Source organism: Sceloporus undulatus, chromosome 1, assembly GCF_019175285.1.
Source record: "Sceloporus undulatus isolate JIND9_A2432 ecotype Alabama chromosome 1, SceUnd_v1.1, whole genome shotgun sequence".
NCBI classification, from domain to species: Eukaryota; Metazoa; Chordata; class Lepidosauria; order Squamata; family Phrynosomatidae; genus Sceloporus; species Sceloporus undulatus.
Window position 1 is genome coordinate 232355542 of NC_056522.1, and position 18370 is coordinate 232373911.

An 18370-nucleotide genomic window follows, 5' to 3' on the forward strand; every position below is an offset into this window, starting at 1 on the left:
CATTGTTTTGTTTTTGGTCTCACAGTGAGTGACATTCACATCTCCATGTCTATGTTTTTCTTTGCATCCAAACCGATATCTATAGATATGAACTTTAGATTTTTTTAAAAAAAAATATATATATTTTTGAGCTCTTGGAGTACATAAATGATCCTTTGATGTTTCCCATCCCGTTATGTAAGAGTGAGGAAGATTTTCTTTTATAATGAAAGATTCTTGCTATCATACAGTATTGAGACCTTCACGTGCTTATGCGTTTTCTCAATCATACTATATTCAAGTTAGCCTCTTAACTACACTTTATATACAACTATTTCATACACATGGTTTATAGCAACAGAAAATGGTAGATTTATTTTCAGTTTATACCAATGCAAATCTATGATGGAGAGTGCATGTATACAGTGGCTAGTAATTCTCAATAAGGAATAAAGACAGAAATGACTAAAGAAAGAGACCACAGCTTTATTGTAAGAACTGCATTAATGATTGTAAAGTTCTGTAGGGATGCTGAGCTAACACAAGACTAAGCTAGTTTCACTTTTTAGTAGAAGTGAGGGAATAAAGGGGGGGGAAGAGAAGAGGTAGAAAGATCCCAAAGAGTATCAGTTTATCACTCAGAAATGGATAAAAATGAGAAAATTTTGAATCGCTGAAATCTGCCTGAATCTATCACTGCCATTCTCTTTAGGACTGAATCTGCAAAATTCAGTTTGACAAAACTTTAATTGCCATGGTGAGAACTGATGGAATTCTGAGATTTGCAGTTTTGCTAAATATTCTCTGTCAGAGTGTTTTGTTGCCATGATGAACTATGACTCCCAGGATTCCTTAGCACGACTAGTAAAGCAGTGGCAAACCGCATTATTTTTGCAGTGCAAATCCAGCCCAAGTCATCTTTAACTCTTTAAGTCTTAAGTACTATTGCATTTCCCACATTGTGCACTTAGGAAGAGACTCCTCTTGGTGTCATATGTAGGTGTAACCTCTGAGTACATCTGTGTATATATTTTAAAACAGTGTAGAAGGAGGTATCCTTTACATCCTGGCACAGTGCCCCTCACCCTAGATCCTCAACAGCAGCTGAGGAGCTCACAGGTAAAGCTCCATCCCCATAGCCACTGATTGTCTGGAGAAGTGTATCTGCATTTTTTCTGTCTGCATCTCTAGGGAAGAAGGAACAGCCTTATGCTTGGGCCGCATGCTATCCCTCCCTGCCTGGGTGCCAAAAGACAGCCAGAACATAAGCAAGTGCACTCCAACAGCCAAGCCCAACTGGATGATAGTGTATGCATTCTGGTGGAAACTTGTGCTCTGCCAGCATTCTTACTGGACTTCATCTTGAAATCCTAATTCTTATAAATGGCTCTAAAATACAAGGTGGAAAGATAGGAGGAGCTACAAATTAGATTCTCTCATACATCATCAGTAATATTCATGACATTTTAATTATAAAGACACCTATTTGACACCATCTTTTAAAATACATATAAGTTACTCAGCAGCTATTTCACAGTAATGGTTTTTACTCGCTGCCAACCTGGTCTGAATCTAAAATTTCATTCTTAGGGTTAAAGGTTTAAATTCCAATTAGCAGAAGTATGAGGCCTCTAATTTCCTGCATTACCACACTACTAAAGCAAGCTTGGCTCTGCATGTTTTCAGGTACCTAAAATCATGTATAAATTGTGCGTATGTTTCTGCATCCAAGTCACCTGTTGACTTATGATGACCCCATGAATTTCATAGGGTTTGCAAAGGTAAGGAATAATCACAGGTGTTTTTGTCAACCTCTTTCTCTGAAATTCTGCCTACAGGACCTGCTAGTCATAGGCAATTTCCCATGCAAGTAATAAAAAGGGTGCACCTTGCTTAGCTTCGAATATGAGATGGGATCTGGTACCTTTAGGGTATTTAAATAATTCATGTATGCATTGCAACTGATTAAAATAAAAATCGAATGCCTAATAGGTTTAGCTGCTGCTGCTGCTGCTGCAGTTGTGTGTCTTCAAGTCATTTCTGATTTATGGTGACCCTAAGGTGAACCTATCATAGGGGTTTCTGGGGCTGAGAGTGTGTGACTCAGTCAAGGTCACCCAATGGATTTCTGTGGCTGAGTGGGGATTCAAATCCTGATCTCAGTTATAGTCCAGTACTGAAACCACCATGCCACACTAGCTCCTTAATGATTTTAGTAGCCCTTCATAAAAGTGAGACTGAAGGAAAATCTGATGCAGCATGATATCCTGGAGTGTTTCATATTTGCATTGCAGCAGTTAATACTGAACGTCATGTGACAAAGATGCTTGATACCATAGAGTTAGCAAAGAAAAGAAATGGCCACAGTATTAGAATGTAGAAAGGAATTCACCCAATGGTTTTTATCTTGCAGATAAAAATAATTAATTATCTTGAGCTGAGATTTTTGTTTAATAAAAACAAGACATTGAGGGTGCATCTATACTAAATAAATAATGTTGTTTGAACACTTTAGGTGCCGTAGCTCCATTCTATGGAATCTTGAGCTATGTAGTTTTACAAGGTCTTTAACCTTCTCTGCCAAACAGTGCTGGTGCCTTAAAAAATTACAAATCTCAGAATTCTGTAGGAAGGAGTCATGGGAGTTAAAGTGGTGTCAAACGTCATTATTCTATAGTGTAGATGCATCCCACATTTCTTTTTTTAGAATTAACATACACTCTGCAACCATACAGTCAATTATAGTTTAATAATCCCCTTCTTCCTTCAGAAACATAGCGATGTTTGGATTGAGATGCCAGCTTGCACCACTTTAGTTAATAAATCAGGAAGATATATGGTAGGAAATTCTCGAGACCCATGTATTATTATTATTATTACATGTAGTATGTTGTACAGTATTTTTCTCCATTAGTTGTGGTGAGGTTCAACCTGGATGGCTTTAAAAGAGGATTCAGCACATTAATGAAGGGTACATCTATGCTGCTAAATTGTGATGGCTGTATATTACCTCCAGTATGAGAGACAGCGTGCTCAGAATTGTGCAGCAGAAAGTTAAGGTTAGATTCAGCCATGTAAGACTGCTTGGACTTTGAAATCTGCAGAATAGGTCCTTTTCTTGTCTCCCCATATTCACAAGCATGTCCGGTACAGAAATGAGAAGGCCTTCTTGGTGGTTGCGCCCAGATTATGGAACTCTCATACAATGGAGGCTAAGCGTAGTTATGCTTCTCCTAGAAAGAAGCAACTCAATTCAGGCAAGTCTTCAGCAACTGTTATTTTGCCATTATAAAATACTGAATTTATAAGAAGTTAATTCCATTTCTGCAACAGAGGAAGCAGCAGCAGCAACAGCAGCAGCAACAACAACAACAACATCTTCTGCTAAACTGAAAAATATGTGATTTAGTAAATTATGGCATTTTGGTTTTTATTTAGTTTTTAATCAGAGGCTGTTTGGCAATGTGCTCCTGGATAGCTAGTGGATCTGCTGATGTCAGGATGGAGAACCTACCTTTGATTTTAGCCTCTCTCCTTTTACAGTTGTTCTATGTTGAATGGGAACTCTGATAGTGCTGGACCTCTTTAACTCAAAGTACTGTAGTTCCGAGAGTTGAATAAAAATGCCCCCATTGTGGTGGATCCATCAGTTGCACCTGGATTCATTAAAGTACCAGTTTTGTAATCAGACTATATGCACAGATTGCTTAGAAAGTCTACCCCCCCCATTTTCTATTTCCTATAATATTCACCAACCATAACCCTAAATGTTGTTTTTAATGCTCTTCTCCTGGCTACCTATTTCTCTTCTGTTTCACTTGAAATATCTGAAAGTAGATGAAAGAAAAGAAATGGCTTAGATGACATGAAACACAAAAGAGTTATGGACTGTAAGTAGTAGTTCATGAACATTTTAAAAATTTACATTTTTATTCATTTTCTGGCAGATGGTGAGAATCCATCTGCAACAACCAGTTACTCTTCAGAGAAATTAAGATACACCCCTTTATGTTAGCAGCTGACTGCCCCAGGATGGGAGCTATTACTCTTATTTATATATTTTTCCAAAGCAAACCTCTCGATCTTATATATCTATATAATTTGGCCAGACACATCAATGCAGAAAAAGAAAACCAGATCAGATCAAGGGGAAAGCAAGCCTATTATTGTACTGCATTCTTTGATACATTGCTCCCTATTGAACATTTTATAGTGTTTTAGCCACTGTAGTCTTTAATATCAGAAGTTTTCCAACTATACCCAGGGAATGTAGTACCTCACATCATATTAGATTTAATTGCAAAGAGCTTCTCCTACTCAGACTGTATTTCATATCATTGCAATAAACTCCTAAAGCATTGTGGGGGTAGTTTACAGCCTTCAAAAATCTATAAAATTATCCTCTATCCTCTCTTAAAGGTCTGTCTTCATCATTAAAATTCATTACATTCAACCTTGTCAGATTTATAAGGCCTTCCCTTGCAAGGCCAATGCTACTATTGTTGTCTAAATGTGTTGTTTTCAGTTGCCTTCTAGTCGACTTTGACTCATGGTGACCCAATGAATGAAGCACCTCCAGGACCCTTTGTCCTCAGCTGCTCTGCTCAGGTCTTGCAGGCTCAGAGCCATGCCCTTCTTGATTGAATCTATCCATCTAGAATGTAGTCTTCTGTAGTCTATTGCCCTCCACTTTTCCTAGCATTATTGTCTTTTCTAGTAAGTCATTTCTTCTTATGATGTGTCTGAAGTATGACAGCTTCAAGTAAGTCATCTTGGCTTCCAGGAGAGTTCAAGCTTCATCTGTTGTGTGACCCATTTGTTTGTCTTTTGGGACATCCACAGTAACCTCACCACTCTTCTCCAGTTAATGCCTGCTGGAATTTTTAAAGTTCTGTGGCATTGTCTTCCTTTGCTTCATCCTTTAAATCATTTGTTACCTGCCCCAGGTTTTACTCTAAATTTATACATGGGTCATATCAAAATCCATAATTTTGCCCCCCAAACCTGCCCTTGACTTATAGAACAAGTTGACTTAAAGTATATATGTTAACTGTTTCAACTATTTGATATTTTCTTATTGTAGTATAATGTCATCTGTATATCTTAAATTGTTGGTATATCTTGTTGTCTAAATACTTTTCAGTGTTTCTCATCTTATGGGTACAGTTGTCTTGTCCTTCATTTAAACTGCCTTGTGAGGGCTATGTCTCCAAAGACAGTCTAAGAATATTTTCAAAACTAAAATATGATAATTGAATACTACGTTGTGCTTAGCCAATGGGTTCAGTACTCAGTGTTATATTAAAAATATGTATACTCTAAGAAAGAAATGACTGGTGTTTGTTCTGTTACAGTATGTTTGAGGAAATCTGTTCTTGAACTCTGGGATTTGCGTGTTTATGTATCTTTGGATTTTTAAAAAATAATAATTAAATAACTGCACAAATACAGATTTTTTATCTGTGGATTCAAGCATCTATAGCGTGAAAATGTTTTTTTTTTTAAATATAAATACCAAATAGCAAACCTTGATTTTCCATTCTATATAAGGGACACCATTTTGCTATATCATTATATTTAATGGGACTTGAGCATCCACAGATTTTGGTATCCACAGAGGGTCCAATTTAGGACTTAATCTGAGCTAAATTTTCATGTCATTGTATTTGCACAGAAAATAGCATTTAGTAAAATAGTATTTCTGTGCACAAAACCTCTTTCCTGCATAGAAAATGCACATTTATTTCTCATCAGTGTTTCTTAAGACATTAAAAACATGTTTGTCAAACATTTATCAAATATCTTCAAATATTCTTTCTATCCATAGGGCTGAGAGAAGTAAAGATTGGCATTGGTCGAAAGCCTTCAGAAAAATAACCCGAGGTTGTGTCCACTCACGTTATCTAATTTTAATGACTCAGTGACTTTGAAAACCAACACACATACGTTCATTTTAGTATTAATAATTAGACCTTCTTCCACTCCAGCTATAGCGTCTGGTCTGTAGGAACCAAATTTGGTTCCAGTCCCATTGTTTTTCATGCAAAGAACTGATCACGGTTCTTCACTGTCACAGTAGAGAGTCATCGCCTTAAGGATAATGCTGGCAGACTGTTCCCATACCTGACTTCACCTGTCACTGTCTCTACAGGAATCCCCACACTCCCACTTCATATCTGTACTGAGCTCTGTCCTAAGCATTTGGTTTTGCAACCTGAATGCCTCATCTGCTCCATACAAATGAATGAATGGCAAAATACCTCCTTTGACCTTTTCAGTCTTCCTCAGTATAACTTGCAGATTGTTTACTCTTCTCCTAGAGCATGGCCCCAGCAAACCTCATGATAAAAACAGACAACCAATCAAATATGAACTGCTGAAAAGGTTACTGCCTTTGGTTCTGCTGTATCTATTCAATGTTCATAGACTTGATACTAAGAAATATTATAACAAGAACAGCAAATGCCATCAGATGAATCATATTTCTTGGGGAACAGAGAAATGAGATAGATGTTTCATTATCATTACAGAAGATATTATGTCCCAGTCTCATGTCATTCCAGTCCACTGTTCTCTTAAGCAAATATGTTGTCCTCTCTGATTTATAGTTAATGTAGAGAGTTGTACATCTGTTTATATATTTTTGTTTGGTAACTGGTATTTACTTGATAAAAGTTTACATGCAGAAAGTTCTAGGGCCAATCCCTGGCATCTCCAGTTAAAAAGGATCTTAATAGCTGAGATCCTGAACACCTCCTGTGGATAGGGTTGCCATAAGTCAGGACCTCCAAACCGGGACAAATGTAGGACAAATGTAGGACTACATTTTCAAATGTAGGACACAGTTTTAACAAATGGACCAAAGGCTCTGAAAAGTACCCATTTTGGTGTGAAAGTCACCAGATTGGCAAAACCCAGGACAAACCTGAGTCAAAGAGGAAACCGTGCAGGGCAGCCCCCTAGTAGTGAAAAACCGGGAATGTCCCGCCGGCAGGAGGGTTATGGCAACCCTACCTGCGGATCTATAGACATTCTAAAGATCAGTAGTGGGCAAATTGGAGGGTTCAGAGACCATTCTCCACATCCTGGTTGTGTTGCAGGATGCACCAGTCCCTCCATGTGAAACTGGAATTTACCAGCAGTTCATTTTCTTTTTCCCCTGCAAGGGAAAAAAAACCTAGGTATTTCTCCACACACACCCCCCCCCGCAAAGGTGTGGAAGGAAGCTTCTTGAGGTGTTACCATCTCATTTCCTTGTCAAAAATAGGGGGCCTCTGGTCATTCCTTGGGCCAGAAATTTTGCTTGCACCATGGATGGGGGTTGGGGGGACTGAAAACATAGATTCCCTTCAGTCCCCACATGTCTTAACATGACAGTAACCTAAATTTTCAGCTTGGCATTTAGAACTGCATCTGCACTACAGAATTAATGCAGTTTGACACTGTTTTAACTGCTATGGCTCAATGTAAAGGAGTTCTCAGATATGTGGCACCAGAGCTCTCTGACAGAGAAGGCTAAAGATCTCATAAAACTACAGGTCCCAGAATAATAATAATAATAATAATAATAATAATTTATATAGTGCTGTAGATTTGCACAGCGCTGTACATAAAAACAATAAATATAAAATAGTAACAGTGCCTATGGCATACAATCTAAGAAATAATAGGATAATACATATAAAATACATAGCAATACAGGAAATGATTCAATAAAACAGGCAACAAAAAAGAACATCAAATAGCAAGTGACAATTATGCAATGCCTGGGAAGGCTTCTCTGAACAGGATGGTCTTCAACTCCATTTTGAAGCTGGTTAAAGAAGTGATGGCCCTTGCTCGAGGGAGAAGAAGGTTCCAGGAGTGAGGGGCAGCAAGTGAAAAGGGGCAAATTCGAGATGGGGCAGAGGAAATCCAGGGCTGGGACAGCCGACCCTGACACAGCATTGGGCCATGGCAGTTAACGTAGTGTCAAACTGCATTATTTTTGCAGTGCAGATGCAGCCTTTTACTGTTTAGACATTCAAAGAACAGGGAAAGGAAAAGGTACCATGAGAATATGAACACAGCAAATATAAAAGTTCTAGATGTGAAATATTGTCTAAGCCTTACTTTCTCCAATGCTAGAAATTTGGGGACCAAAGCAAAATTTCCAAGAAGGGGGCTTCATCCCTCCCATAGCTACAGCCTTGGCCTGCAGGATTCCCACTCCTGGCCTAGATAGACAGCTTACTGATATCTGACTTGGGAGCTTATCCCTTTGACAAATAAGCCATTTTACCTCTTCTGGCTTGAATTCAAGATCCAGGATGCCCCCAGATGTTATCATACCTAAATTGCCACCTATCTAGCCAGAATGCCGCTGCCTGGATGCATCCCGGGTTGAAGCCTTGCTCAGCCAGTCAATTTTTTAAGACAGAAGCTCCCTGACTCTGGAAAAGTGCTGGCTGAGTAAGGCTTCGACCCAGGATGCATCCAGGCAGAGGCATCCTGGCTAGATAGGTGGTGATTTAGATATGATAACATCTGGGGGCATCCAGCAATGCAAGCTGGAAGAGGTAAACTGGCTTATTTGTTAATGGCATAAGCGCCTAAGTGTTAGGTAGCTTCATACACTGCAAACTTGTACTGAATCACTGTTGCTTCTTGGCTCAGGAGATCTATTCTGCTCCAGGGATCTTAATGTACATTTTCAGCTTTCTGCTTCACATGGTTTTAAAAGAGAGCCAAAAATTCCCCCAAAATGATTGAATTCTTATATATTTTTTTAAAAAAATTAAATAACATCAGCTTACTGAATACCACAAAAGGGTGGGTAATGGGTGTGTAACCATTTGACTGACCTGTTTTTAATTTCTTTGCAAAATGTTCTCATGCTTTGTGGATGACTATAGCTTTTGTGATAATATTTTGGACAGTGAAGCATTTGGCAAGATAAGAAACAGTTATGGAATAGCCATCTGTTATTTTGATGGACGGAGATGTGGGAAAACAATTCAGCACTCTTGGTTTACAGTGAGCATTCCTTAGTAACCCTGTGTATAGTATAGGTTGATGATACAGTTATGTTTTGTTGTGCAATAAAACACTTTACTACACAATAAACTATTGTAGAAGAGGAGACTATTCATAGCTTAGGGCTGCCTACAGCATAACAACAAAGGAAGAAACAAACCACGCAGCCAAGAAATCTGGAGAAAACTCTTTCAGAAACAGCAGCAACTGTGTAGCTCCTCATGTCAGAGTCAAAAAATGTGATTGTAGAGTGTTGGCTCTAAGATTTGGAGAGAGGTTGCGCAAGATATCTTCAGGGAGACAAAATTGAGAAATAGGATCATCTCTCTGCCATTGCCTAGGAGTAGAGGGCAAGGAAAGCTGTTGACCTTTCTCTTTGCTTGTATCATTTGGAAAGGAGCAGGTGAATGAAAAGAATCAGAGTGGAGGAATAAGTCTAGGGATTACCATTGGGTCATCTGCTGTGTAATGGGCCTCAGCATATGCTTAGTAATACCAGCTTCTAACACCAGCTCTGTATGGGTATAGCATGGATTTTATATGTTATTGGCTTGGTTCATTTGTGGAATAGGTGCAGTATCCCGTCTATACAGAAGGGAATATGTTCACAAGATGGAGTAAACAGAGTTAAAATGTTGAATTAGGAGTGCAAAGAATATAATCCTCACTCAGTTATGAAGTTCATTGTGTTACTTTGAATGTTACTATTTTTCAGGAGAATTGCTCTAAGGATAAAATGGGTCTGTTGCAAACCATATAAGCTATCTTGAGCTCCTTGAAAGAAATGATGTGATGTAAATCCAAGTAATGAATTTGGCACCTTCCCCTTTCCCCAGCTGACTTTGTGGTATCACATTTCATGTGCTAGTGCTTGCCTTTAAAGCCCCTGCATGGCTTAGTACCCACATATCAAGTGGGTCATTTTATCAGTCTACCTATACACTGAGATCTGGGGCTCTTCTTAATGTATCATCCAACAAGAGAGCCCTTTTCATGATTGTTCTCTACAATCATGTTGTCAAAAAACCTTCCATTAATTATTATTTTGTGGTGAGATTTTTGTTTAATGAAAACAAGACATTCAGAGTACATCTACACTGTAGAAATAACGCAGTTTGACACCAGCCAAAGATTTAACTCAAGGACCAACTCTGATGTTACTTTACTGTTAACTAAAGACTTTTATAACATTGCTAACTTCAGAAATTTCTAATTAAGTTTTTGAGGTTGTTGTTTTTTTTTTTACTACAGTTTCTGTCCTGTGCTGTTCTATTTCACTCCTTTGTTACAGTTATTTTTAGGCTTTTAGAAGCTGCTCTGAGAATCCAATTGGACATTGCAAGGGAGGATACACATCGGAAATAATTCAATAAATACATCTTATCTTATGGCTTAAAGCTATATTAGTGATTCAAGTAGGAACTATAAATGTGTTTTAGACTGAACACTGGTGGAAAATGAAGAAAGAGTATGCAAATATATTGACCATTAATGACCTGATTTATGAAATTATTACTAGATTGAATGATACCAAGTGGATACTTGCTCTTTGAGGAAGAACAAAATGTAGGTGAAATGATATTTTCTATCAAACTAACTTTGGCTAAAATAAGCAAGCTGCCTCTAAATTCTGGAGTGAAAGAATTTTGAATTGCTTTTGATGTTGTTTTTCAAGGGATCTTGAGCCTTGCAATATTCTACAATACAAAGTGCATTGATTTTGGTTTGTTTTCTGTCTTGAAGTAAACCTTGGCAAAGTGAATAAAGGTGATTCGTCCATCTTTTTCTTCAGCACTGTCTTCATAATTGGGGCTGTCATATTACAGTTTACACCACAGTTTGAAAGAGTTGCCAGGTGTCTGTTATTATAAGGGATGTCCCATATTTGAGAACTGGAAAGCTCTTCTTTTTAAGTAAACTGAACATGATGCCAAAAAATCCTGTATTTGAGGATTTACAAGGACAGAAAATGCCTTCATCATGCAGTTTATGAATATGGAGAATGTCTAAATTTTACAGAGAAATACAAGGTTAAGTTAACTGAAGTCAGTATTTCCATTTGATATTTAGGTACCACACAAACATTTTAATAGCTGCTTCCTGATTATCAAACCTGAATGGCATGAATTTTGACTGCTCCTTATTGCTATTTTGAGCCTGGTTAGATTCCATGGAATTGAATGGAAAGAGGTAAATAATCCATATGAACTATCTTCTTATTTTAACATCGCTCCATGAAGTGTTTGGAAGAGTTTATTACAGTGCACCTGCATCATTTGCGGCTTTCAGCTTATGCTGAAAGTTGCACAACGGTACTGGCAATGGTGCATGCACCACATGCACAAGCCCCATTATTTTCAATGGGGCTCAAGCATAAGTGGTACTTGCCTTACATGGGGGGGGGGGGGGGGCCCAGAATGGATCCCCTGCATAAGGCATAGGAACACTATATTTGCTCTTATTATCTGTTCTGGTACCAAACAGAAAAAATAATCTTGTTCATTGTTTTCTTTTATGTTGCACCTTTTTTTTCCTAACTACAAAAAGAAGTGAAAATGCAGATTTGGTACTAATATTTACTACTTGGTGACACAGCCATGTTGCTACTAGAGCTCCTTCTTCTCAACAAGTGGGATGGGGCAGAAAGTCTTACTGCAACTTCAATCTACCCACTGAGTATTCAGAAGTCCAATGGCAGCTAATGAGATTTAGCAATGGAGAAGAAATACTCTGGGTTTAGCTTTTCCTTAAAAAAAAAATAACAATATCCATTTCAATTTAGTGGGACAAAGTGTGTCTTGCCTTTGAAAACCACACAATTCCAAGGCTTCCAATGTGTTCTGGCAATATGCATTAAAACATATACATGTGGGAAATCTTAATAATACACGCAAACCTTAGTGCAGGAAGAAGAAATAACACAATGAAACAGAAATATTTGCACACAACCCTTCTCAAATTTGAAAATGTTTACTATCTGATGACTTGAAAATATTTATGTTTTTGCTTTAAAATTAAACAAAAACAAACAATAAAGTTTAACAGTAACAAAACCGAGAAATTCCAAACCAACCATTGTTATAAAATTTTAAAAAATCAAATAGGAAGTCTGTTTTTAAGATGTGGATTTTAATATATTTCCTCAGTGAGAACAACAGAAGTGTGGCAATTCTGATCACCTACTTCAGTCATGGACAAGAAACAGAAATTAGTGAAAAGGGACTTTGGGAAGAGATTCTCTTTGGACAGTAGTCTCATGGTGAGTACAAAAATGTTCCTACACTTTTGGATGCTTTTGTCTTTTGGGCTGGTGGGTTCAGCCCTTTCACATTTGTGTTCCTTCATAGCTTGACTGTGTCCAAGAACACATATTCAAGACATTGTGCTGAATCCAGACATAATCATCTTTGCAGCAGTTGCATGGAAATCAGTAGGAATTAATTGTGACTAACCCAGTGATTACTCAGTAAGTCCCAATCATTTCAGTGGGTCTGCCCTAAGTAAGAGTCAGACAGAATCTACCCCAGTCTTGCAATTATCTGACCTGCAGGAGACATTATTCTAATAATAGCTGAATGTGTGTAATGTAAGTAATTGGTGAATCTAGGATGACCTGAAATAAGGGTGTGCTGCTTTAATTGAATAATGTTGTTTCAAATAATAAGAAAAAGGTGCAACTGTGGGTGTGTGCCTTAGTGCCTTATGTTTTAAAAGTATTTGTCTAAAAAAGGAAAACCAGTATGATAAAAAAGTGTGTGCATTGTACAAATATTGTCACTGGTAGCTATGACTGGCTGTAGTGCCCTATTGAGTGCACAACTAATGGCAAACGTAGGTTTACATCTGTTATGTGAAATTATGATAATGATTTTTACTACTGTGAACAAGAAGTTATAAAATTAATATAAGTGCAGACTATTTGTTCAAGTTTTGGTCCCACGGTAGTGGAAATAATATGAACAACACTTCATATATGCCATTATTTCAGGGTATACTCTTTGCTATGTCTGTGAATGGGCCAAACAAATGGCACAAAGCTGCGACTGAGGCCAACTCCCTATTGAATGTACAATTGGTAGTAGATGTATTCTGTACAGTAAGGACATGGAACTTTGGTTTAGGACTTTATTCCACATGACTTTTAAACCACCAGAAAAAATTGATAATAACACCTTTGGTGATATCTATCAGACAACACCCACTCCCTCTCATCATTGCCTTGTCTTTGAAGTGTGGTTAGCCTGCACCTTGCCATGGATGGAAAAACCTGTTAATAAGATCCCAATAGTGCTGATATACAACTGGTCCTCAGTGTGGTAAGTTACTACTGGGCTGTTGCAGGGTTGTGCAATCACATTGTGTCATTTTCTCCTCCCCTTCCCCTTCCCCTTTGCTATTCCAGAACAGCCTTTTAAAAACTTTCTGTTGTTATTGTTGTTGTTGTTTTGGTGTGTTTTATATTTGCATAACATTAGAACTGCATTAAAAAAACTCCACACCCCCACACATATAAATGCAAGTCATGCTGGCAGCTGGGTAGAGAATAGGGTAGGGAGATGTCATTAAGGACAAGGGCAGAAGGGAATGCAAGCGGCCTGCAACTGCCCAGTTGCACTAATGGAGGAACATGTGGGGTAAAATGCTACCAAACCGATAGGTATGCCCTTCCTTTCATTAATATCATCTTGATGGGAATGGAGGTGGTGTGATAAACTCCATAATGACCTTCAGTACTAAGTCAGTACTGTGGTTTGGTGAGTTTTCAGCCTCGAAGCTCCCTTGTTCATTAATAATGTGAGGTACAGTATATTTTAAGTATGTTTCAGACTAGCATATACATGTTTCTATAATATCACTTTAAACTATCAGTTCCCATGTAAGCATATACTAATATTGTGCACTATCTCAATTTTGCCAAACACCGAAGAGAACAGAGTAGTTTCCCCCTCAAGTTGTTTTCAACACATACCATTTTTAGGGGTTTTCCAAAAAATTTGCAAGTATTTTTGGGTGTGGAGGAAATATCAGGACCCACCCAGTCCTTTGAAACACACATTAAATTTATGAACATCCCCTTAGCAACAATGGTGAAAGAAATATGGATTCCTTTGGGAAAGATTTCACAGAGAGGTGGAGCTGAATATCGTATCTGTGTTCCTGGGAATTTTAATCATGTCATGGCAGTGTCCTTTGGAAGAAGTTTTGCAGAAGAAAACTGGCGCTGAATATCATATCAGTGCTCCTGAGAATTACAGCATACTGTAAAAATTTCCTTGCTCTACCTAATGGTTGGACTTGTGCATAATACTAAATGTATTTTGTCCTTAGAGTAAGCTTCACACAGATCAGTGGCATGTGTTTGTAAATCAGTATGGAAGGGAGTAGTAAGGTATGAAAGGCTCTCCCTCCTTCCGAAACCCTTGTAAGTTCCATTGGGCAAAATCCACATCTGTGTGGCTGCTGCCTGGCTCCATTTTCAGTGTAAGCCCCCCCCCCCAAAAAAAAAACCCCTCAATGACAGAAAGGCAGCTTTCTTTTCAAAGAAATTAGGTTCCCAGGGTCAGTCTTTCAGGAGGGTGCTGACATGTTGAGTTAGTACCCTTCAAAGTTCAAATGTAGGAAGGCTGGTATGAGATTTCTGTGCATGATGAAATCAGCTGACCTGGGAGAGAATGGAAAGTGGAGATGAAAATCAAAGTTGCCTCCCCTTTCTGGGTCAGTAATAGAGCAGTTATAGTTGGAGAGATGAAAGGACAGCCTTCTGGCTTATAAAATAAATCAAGAAACTCCTTTCTCTTCTTCCCTTCCACCCCCTCAAAAGCAGATTCTTTCTAGTCCCAGATAAATAATTGGTCAGTGCTAGCATAGCAAGTTCTGCAAATGTTTCAGTAGTCTAGAATACTGTTGACTTTATGGTTTGGTTACTAAAGTTTAAAAAAGAAATTAACTGTGCTCTGGCTCTAAAACAATGTCTGACAGGCAAAATTCCAGATGATCTTTTCTTTTTTTCTTTCTCTCCCCCACCCCTTTCTCCGCCTTAAGGATTTCTGTTTTGTTTTGTTTTTTAAAAAAACTTTTATCGTTATTAATGATCTGACATTAAAAGCAGAGAAGTCAGGGCTGGAAAAGGTAGTTACATCATTCATAACATGATATTTGTCTTGTATAAGTCATTGATAATTACCCAGCTGTCTTTATTCCCAGCCTTAGCTGCAAGTTTCCTAGGGCAGAGAGAAAAGCTGACTGGGTCACAGCATCTAAAAATGGGCCATATTCTTCAGTACTTGTTGCACTTCCCTTCATGCTGCACCCCATTCCCAGTTTGCAACTTCAATGGCAGATTTCACTAGCATGGCTTTACCATGAGTTCTCATTTCTCTCAGTGGTCCTCAACACTGAGCCCCCGGGTTTTGTTGGACAACATTGACCAATGGGCAGAAATGATGAAGATTGTAGTTGAAACATGTTGGGGAATTTAAGGCTGCAAACCTTTACTATTCATCTCTGAATAGTACTGAACACAAAGTCATTGTCAGTGTGTCTGATGTGAGGTATGTGCATTATTTAAAATAAAGGCAACAAAAGTGGTATTCAGAATGCACAGATATATATTTCTGTCTCTAAAGTTGGTGCTGAATGCATGACATCATAAAGTCTGGCTCCATATATTATTTTAGCATAGGAGTCTAGGTCCCAAAGTGGAATGCAGTTTGTTAAAAATAGTTTCATGATATGCTGATCATCATCTTCTTCTTCTTTTTGGTCTGCATCTCTCACAATTGCATACACTTTGAACCAAAACCTAGAAATGGATATGATCCAACAGATAATTTGAATAGATAATATATCTTTCTTACAGTGTAGTAAATGGGCTAACTCCAATTGTTAGTCTCAATACAAGCAGATCCATAAAATCAACTGGACTCAAATAGCTGTTGACCCATTGATTCAGTTGGTCTGTTCTTGCTGGAAATAACAATTAGATTTAGCACATTGAATGCTTATTTCAAAAGTTTTAAGAGGTAGGTATCAAAACTCATTTTAAGGATTTTTATTTTAATAGTCTAAGATAACATTTTATAATAGAAGCATAAAAGGTTTTATTTTTAAAAAGTTTAAGTCACGATTATGGTTCCTCTATTTGATTTGTGCTTGAGAGAAATGGGGCTGGCTTTGTGACTGCTTAAGCTGCTACCTGAAAAGATTTTAAGCTCTCTTCAAATACATTCTTCTAAAAAACCTTTCTGTAACCATGTACAGAGTTGAAAAACCATTACACAATATCACAATTGCTGTGAAAAAAAAATGTAGCTTTCTATCCACTCTGAGTATGGTGCTGCCTGTGAAAATAATAAAAGGCCCACCAGAAACTGAGGCCTTTGCCTGACCTAAAACTGTTCACTTGTCTCCAGGAGACATTTTGATCAGAAAAAGTCAGTGCTTCAAGCTGTGCTCTTTATTTATCAAAATAATTCCCAGACCAGTTTGGGAATTGCCTTGGATTGACACTTGCAGCTGTGATGGCATTTAGCTGAGCAGTCTTCTTGAGAATGTTTCATCTTTACAAGTACCTTGCCTCTATAAACTTGAGGTTTTTAAGCCTTTTCTTTAAATGGGAGGCTTTCAATTTTCAAGAGCAAAGTGCAGTGAATTGTTTCTTAGGAGGCTGATTGCTTTTGCTCTCACCTTTCCAGAGCTTAGTCACACACCACTGTGATTTGCAATTGGATTAGCCTCAACAAGTGAGGTATCTGTGCAATCTTCTTCTCACAGTCAGAGACACTGAATAGCTGGTGAAACTGTTTGCTCAACACCACAACATCTCAGCCTCCACTCAGCTGACCTGCTCCTTACTACACTCTCATTTTCAATACACACCTGTTTCCCCTACTATTGCCAGAGATTGCAGATTCATCACACCTTAAATCTGTTCCCAATGCTAATAGCTGCGGGGTTCATTCCTTTTTTGTGGCCACAGCCAGTCACTCTGAATTCAGATACATTATGGAGCTGATAAGCAATGGCCATCTGCCAGCTACTAGTGGGATAGCTGCACTTTTCCTCTTGTAGAAAAACAGTCTTGTAGCATGTTACATGTTGATGGGTTTATTACCAGCTTTATTACTATGAGGTTTCAGAACCTACCTCATATGTTGTGTTTTCAACCAGTAACCTATCCCAATCAGTACAGTTTGTCTATTGTACTGGCCTCTCAAATGCTGACCAGACTTTTACCAAACTTTTGCACTTGATCAGAAAAACAAAGGAGGAAGGAAAAGTGGCTTCATCGGTTGGAAGGACAATAAACGGGAGGAGGGTGTCGGTACTGTTACATGCACACTACAGTTACACACCACTCAAAAATGGCTGGTTATGTTGCACCAAAGATGAGCAATGTCCAGGGATCAGAGAGGTACATTTAACTCCTGAGGGGCTTATTTACTAATCGCCACATGTTTCTGCATCTGGATCTGACTTTTTTTTCCCCAGAAAGACATTTGGCCACAAAAGTGACCAAAAGCATCCCTACAGCACACAATGAGTCATTTTGGACCACTCTCCCTTTACCTCATATTGTAGTTCCCCCCCACCTCCCCCAGTGAAAGTGACCTAACAGACCCTCCCTATTTTGAACAAAACATACCTCCATGGCCCTGAAACAGGTGCACCATATATATATATATCAATGATATATATAGTATTCAAAATAGCCAGTATTACTCCTTTGTTGTCTCCCCCTGGGTCCAATTTACATTGCCATCGCAAGGAAGAAAGTGCAAGGCAAATGGAAGGTGTCGTTCCATATCCTCTCTCTTCTCATTGATTGTCAGGTTTAGCAAGTGAACTGGCAGCAATACGAAGGAAGAAAAGCAATAAGGTCAGCAGGATCTGGGAGCTCTGTAGCATGGACCTTGGCAGGCATTCAACAGTACCAAGCCTCTGATGCTAGGCCTGCAATATTTTATCTCAGGGCCCTTAATAAAAAGTACTATTGAAAAAGAGTGTCAAATATACAGTATTGAAGAAATATGCCACTCCTTTAGATAAACGCTATGCTTGCAGCTAATTTTATGACCTCCCCCTCTAATAAAGTTTGTCGTTTTTCAAGCCAGGAAGATGAGAGAAACAATTAGGTCCTGTTCCCTAGGCTATAAAAGCAATCCATCCTAAAGATGGGAAAGTATGTGCCCTTTCCCCCTAATTGCCATAATACAGTTGAACCCAAGGCAAAAACATGTGTGGTCCCTCAGCAGCCAGGGTTAACCTAATAAGACAACATAAACCTGGGGAAGCTGCTGCCATCCATTGTGTTTTGGGAAGAAATGGAATGCAAAGCTGTGTATTTAGAATAGAGTTGCTTACCCATTAATATACT

The 18370-nt window shown here is 38.4% G+C and overlaps 1 protein-coding gene across 1 annotated transcript in view; it reads left to right on the forward strand.

The window, feature by feature from the left end:
• Positions 1–18370, forward strand: part of NCKAP5 (NCK associated protein 5) — an 811098-nt gene that overhangs the window by 75590 nt on the left and 717138 nt on the right. Inside the window, exon 2 of the mRNA XM_042462965.1 lies at positions 12141–12253. Within this exon, the coding sequence (XP_042318899.1) occupies positions 12185–12253 (69 nt within the window). The 5' untranslated portion in view covers positions 12141–12184. The remainder of the gene's footprint in view (positions 1–12140; positions 12254–18370) is intronic.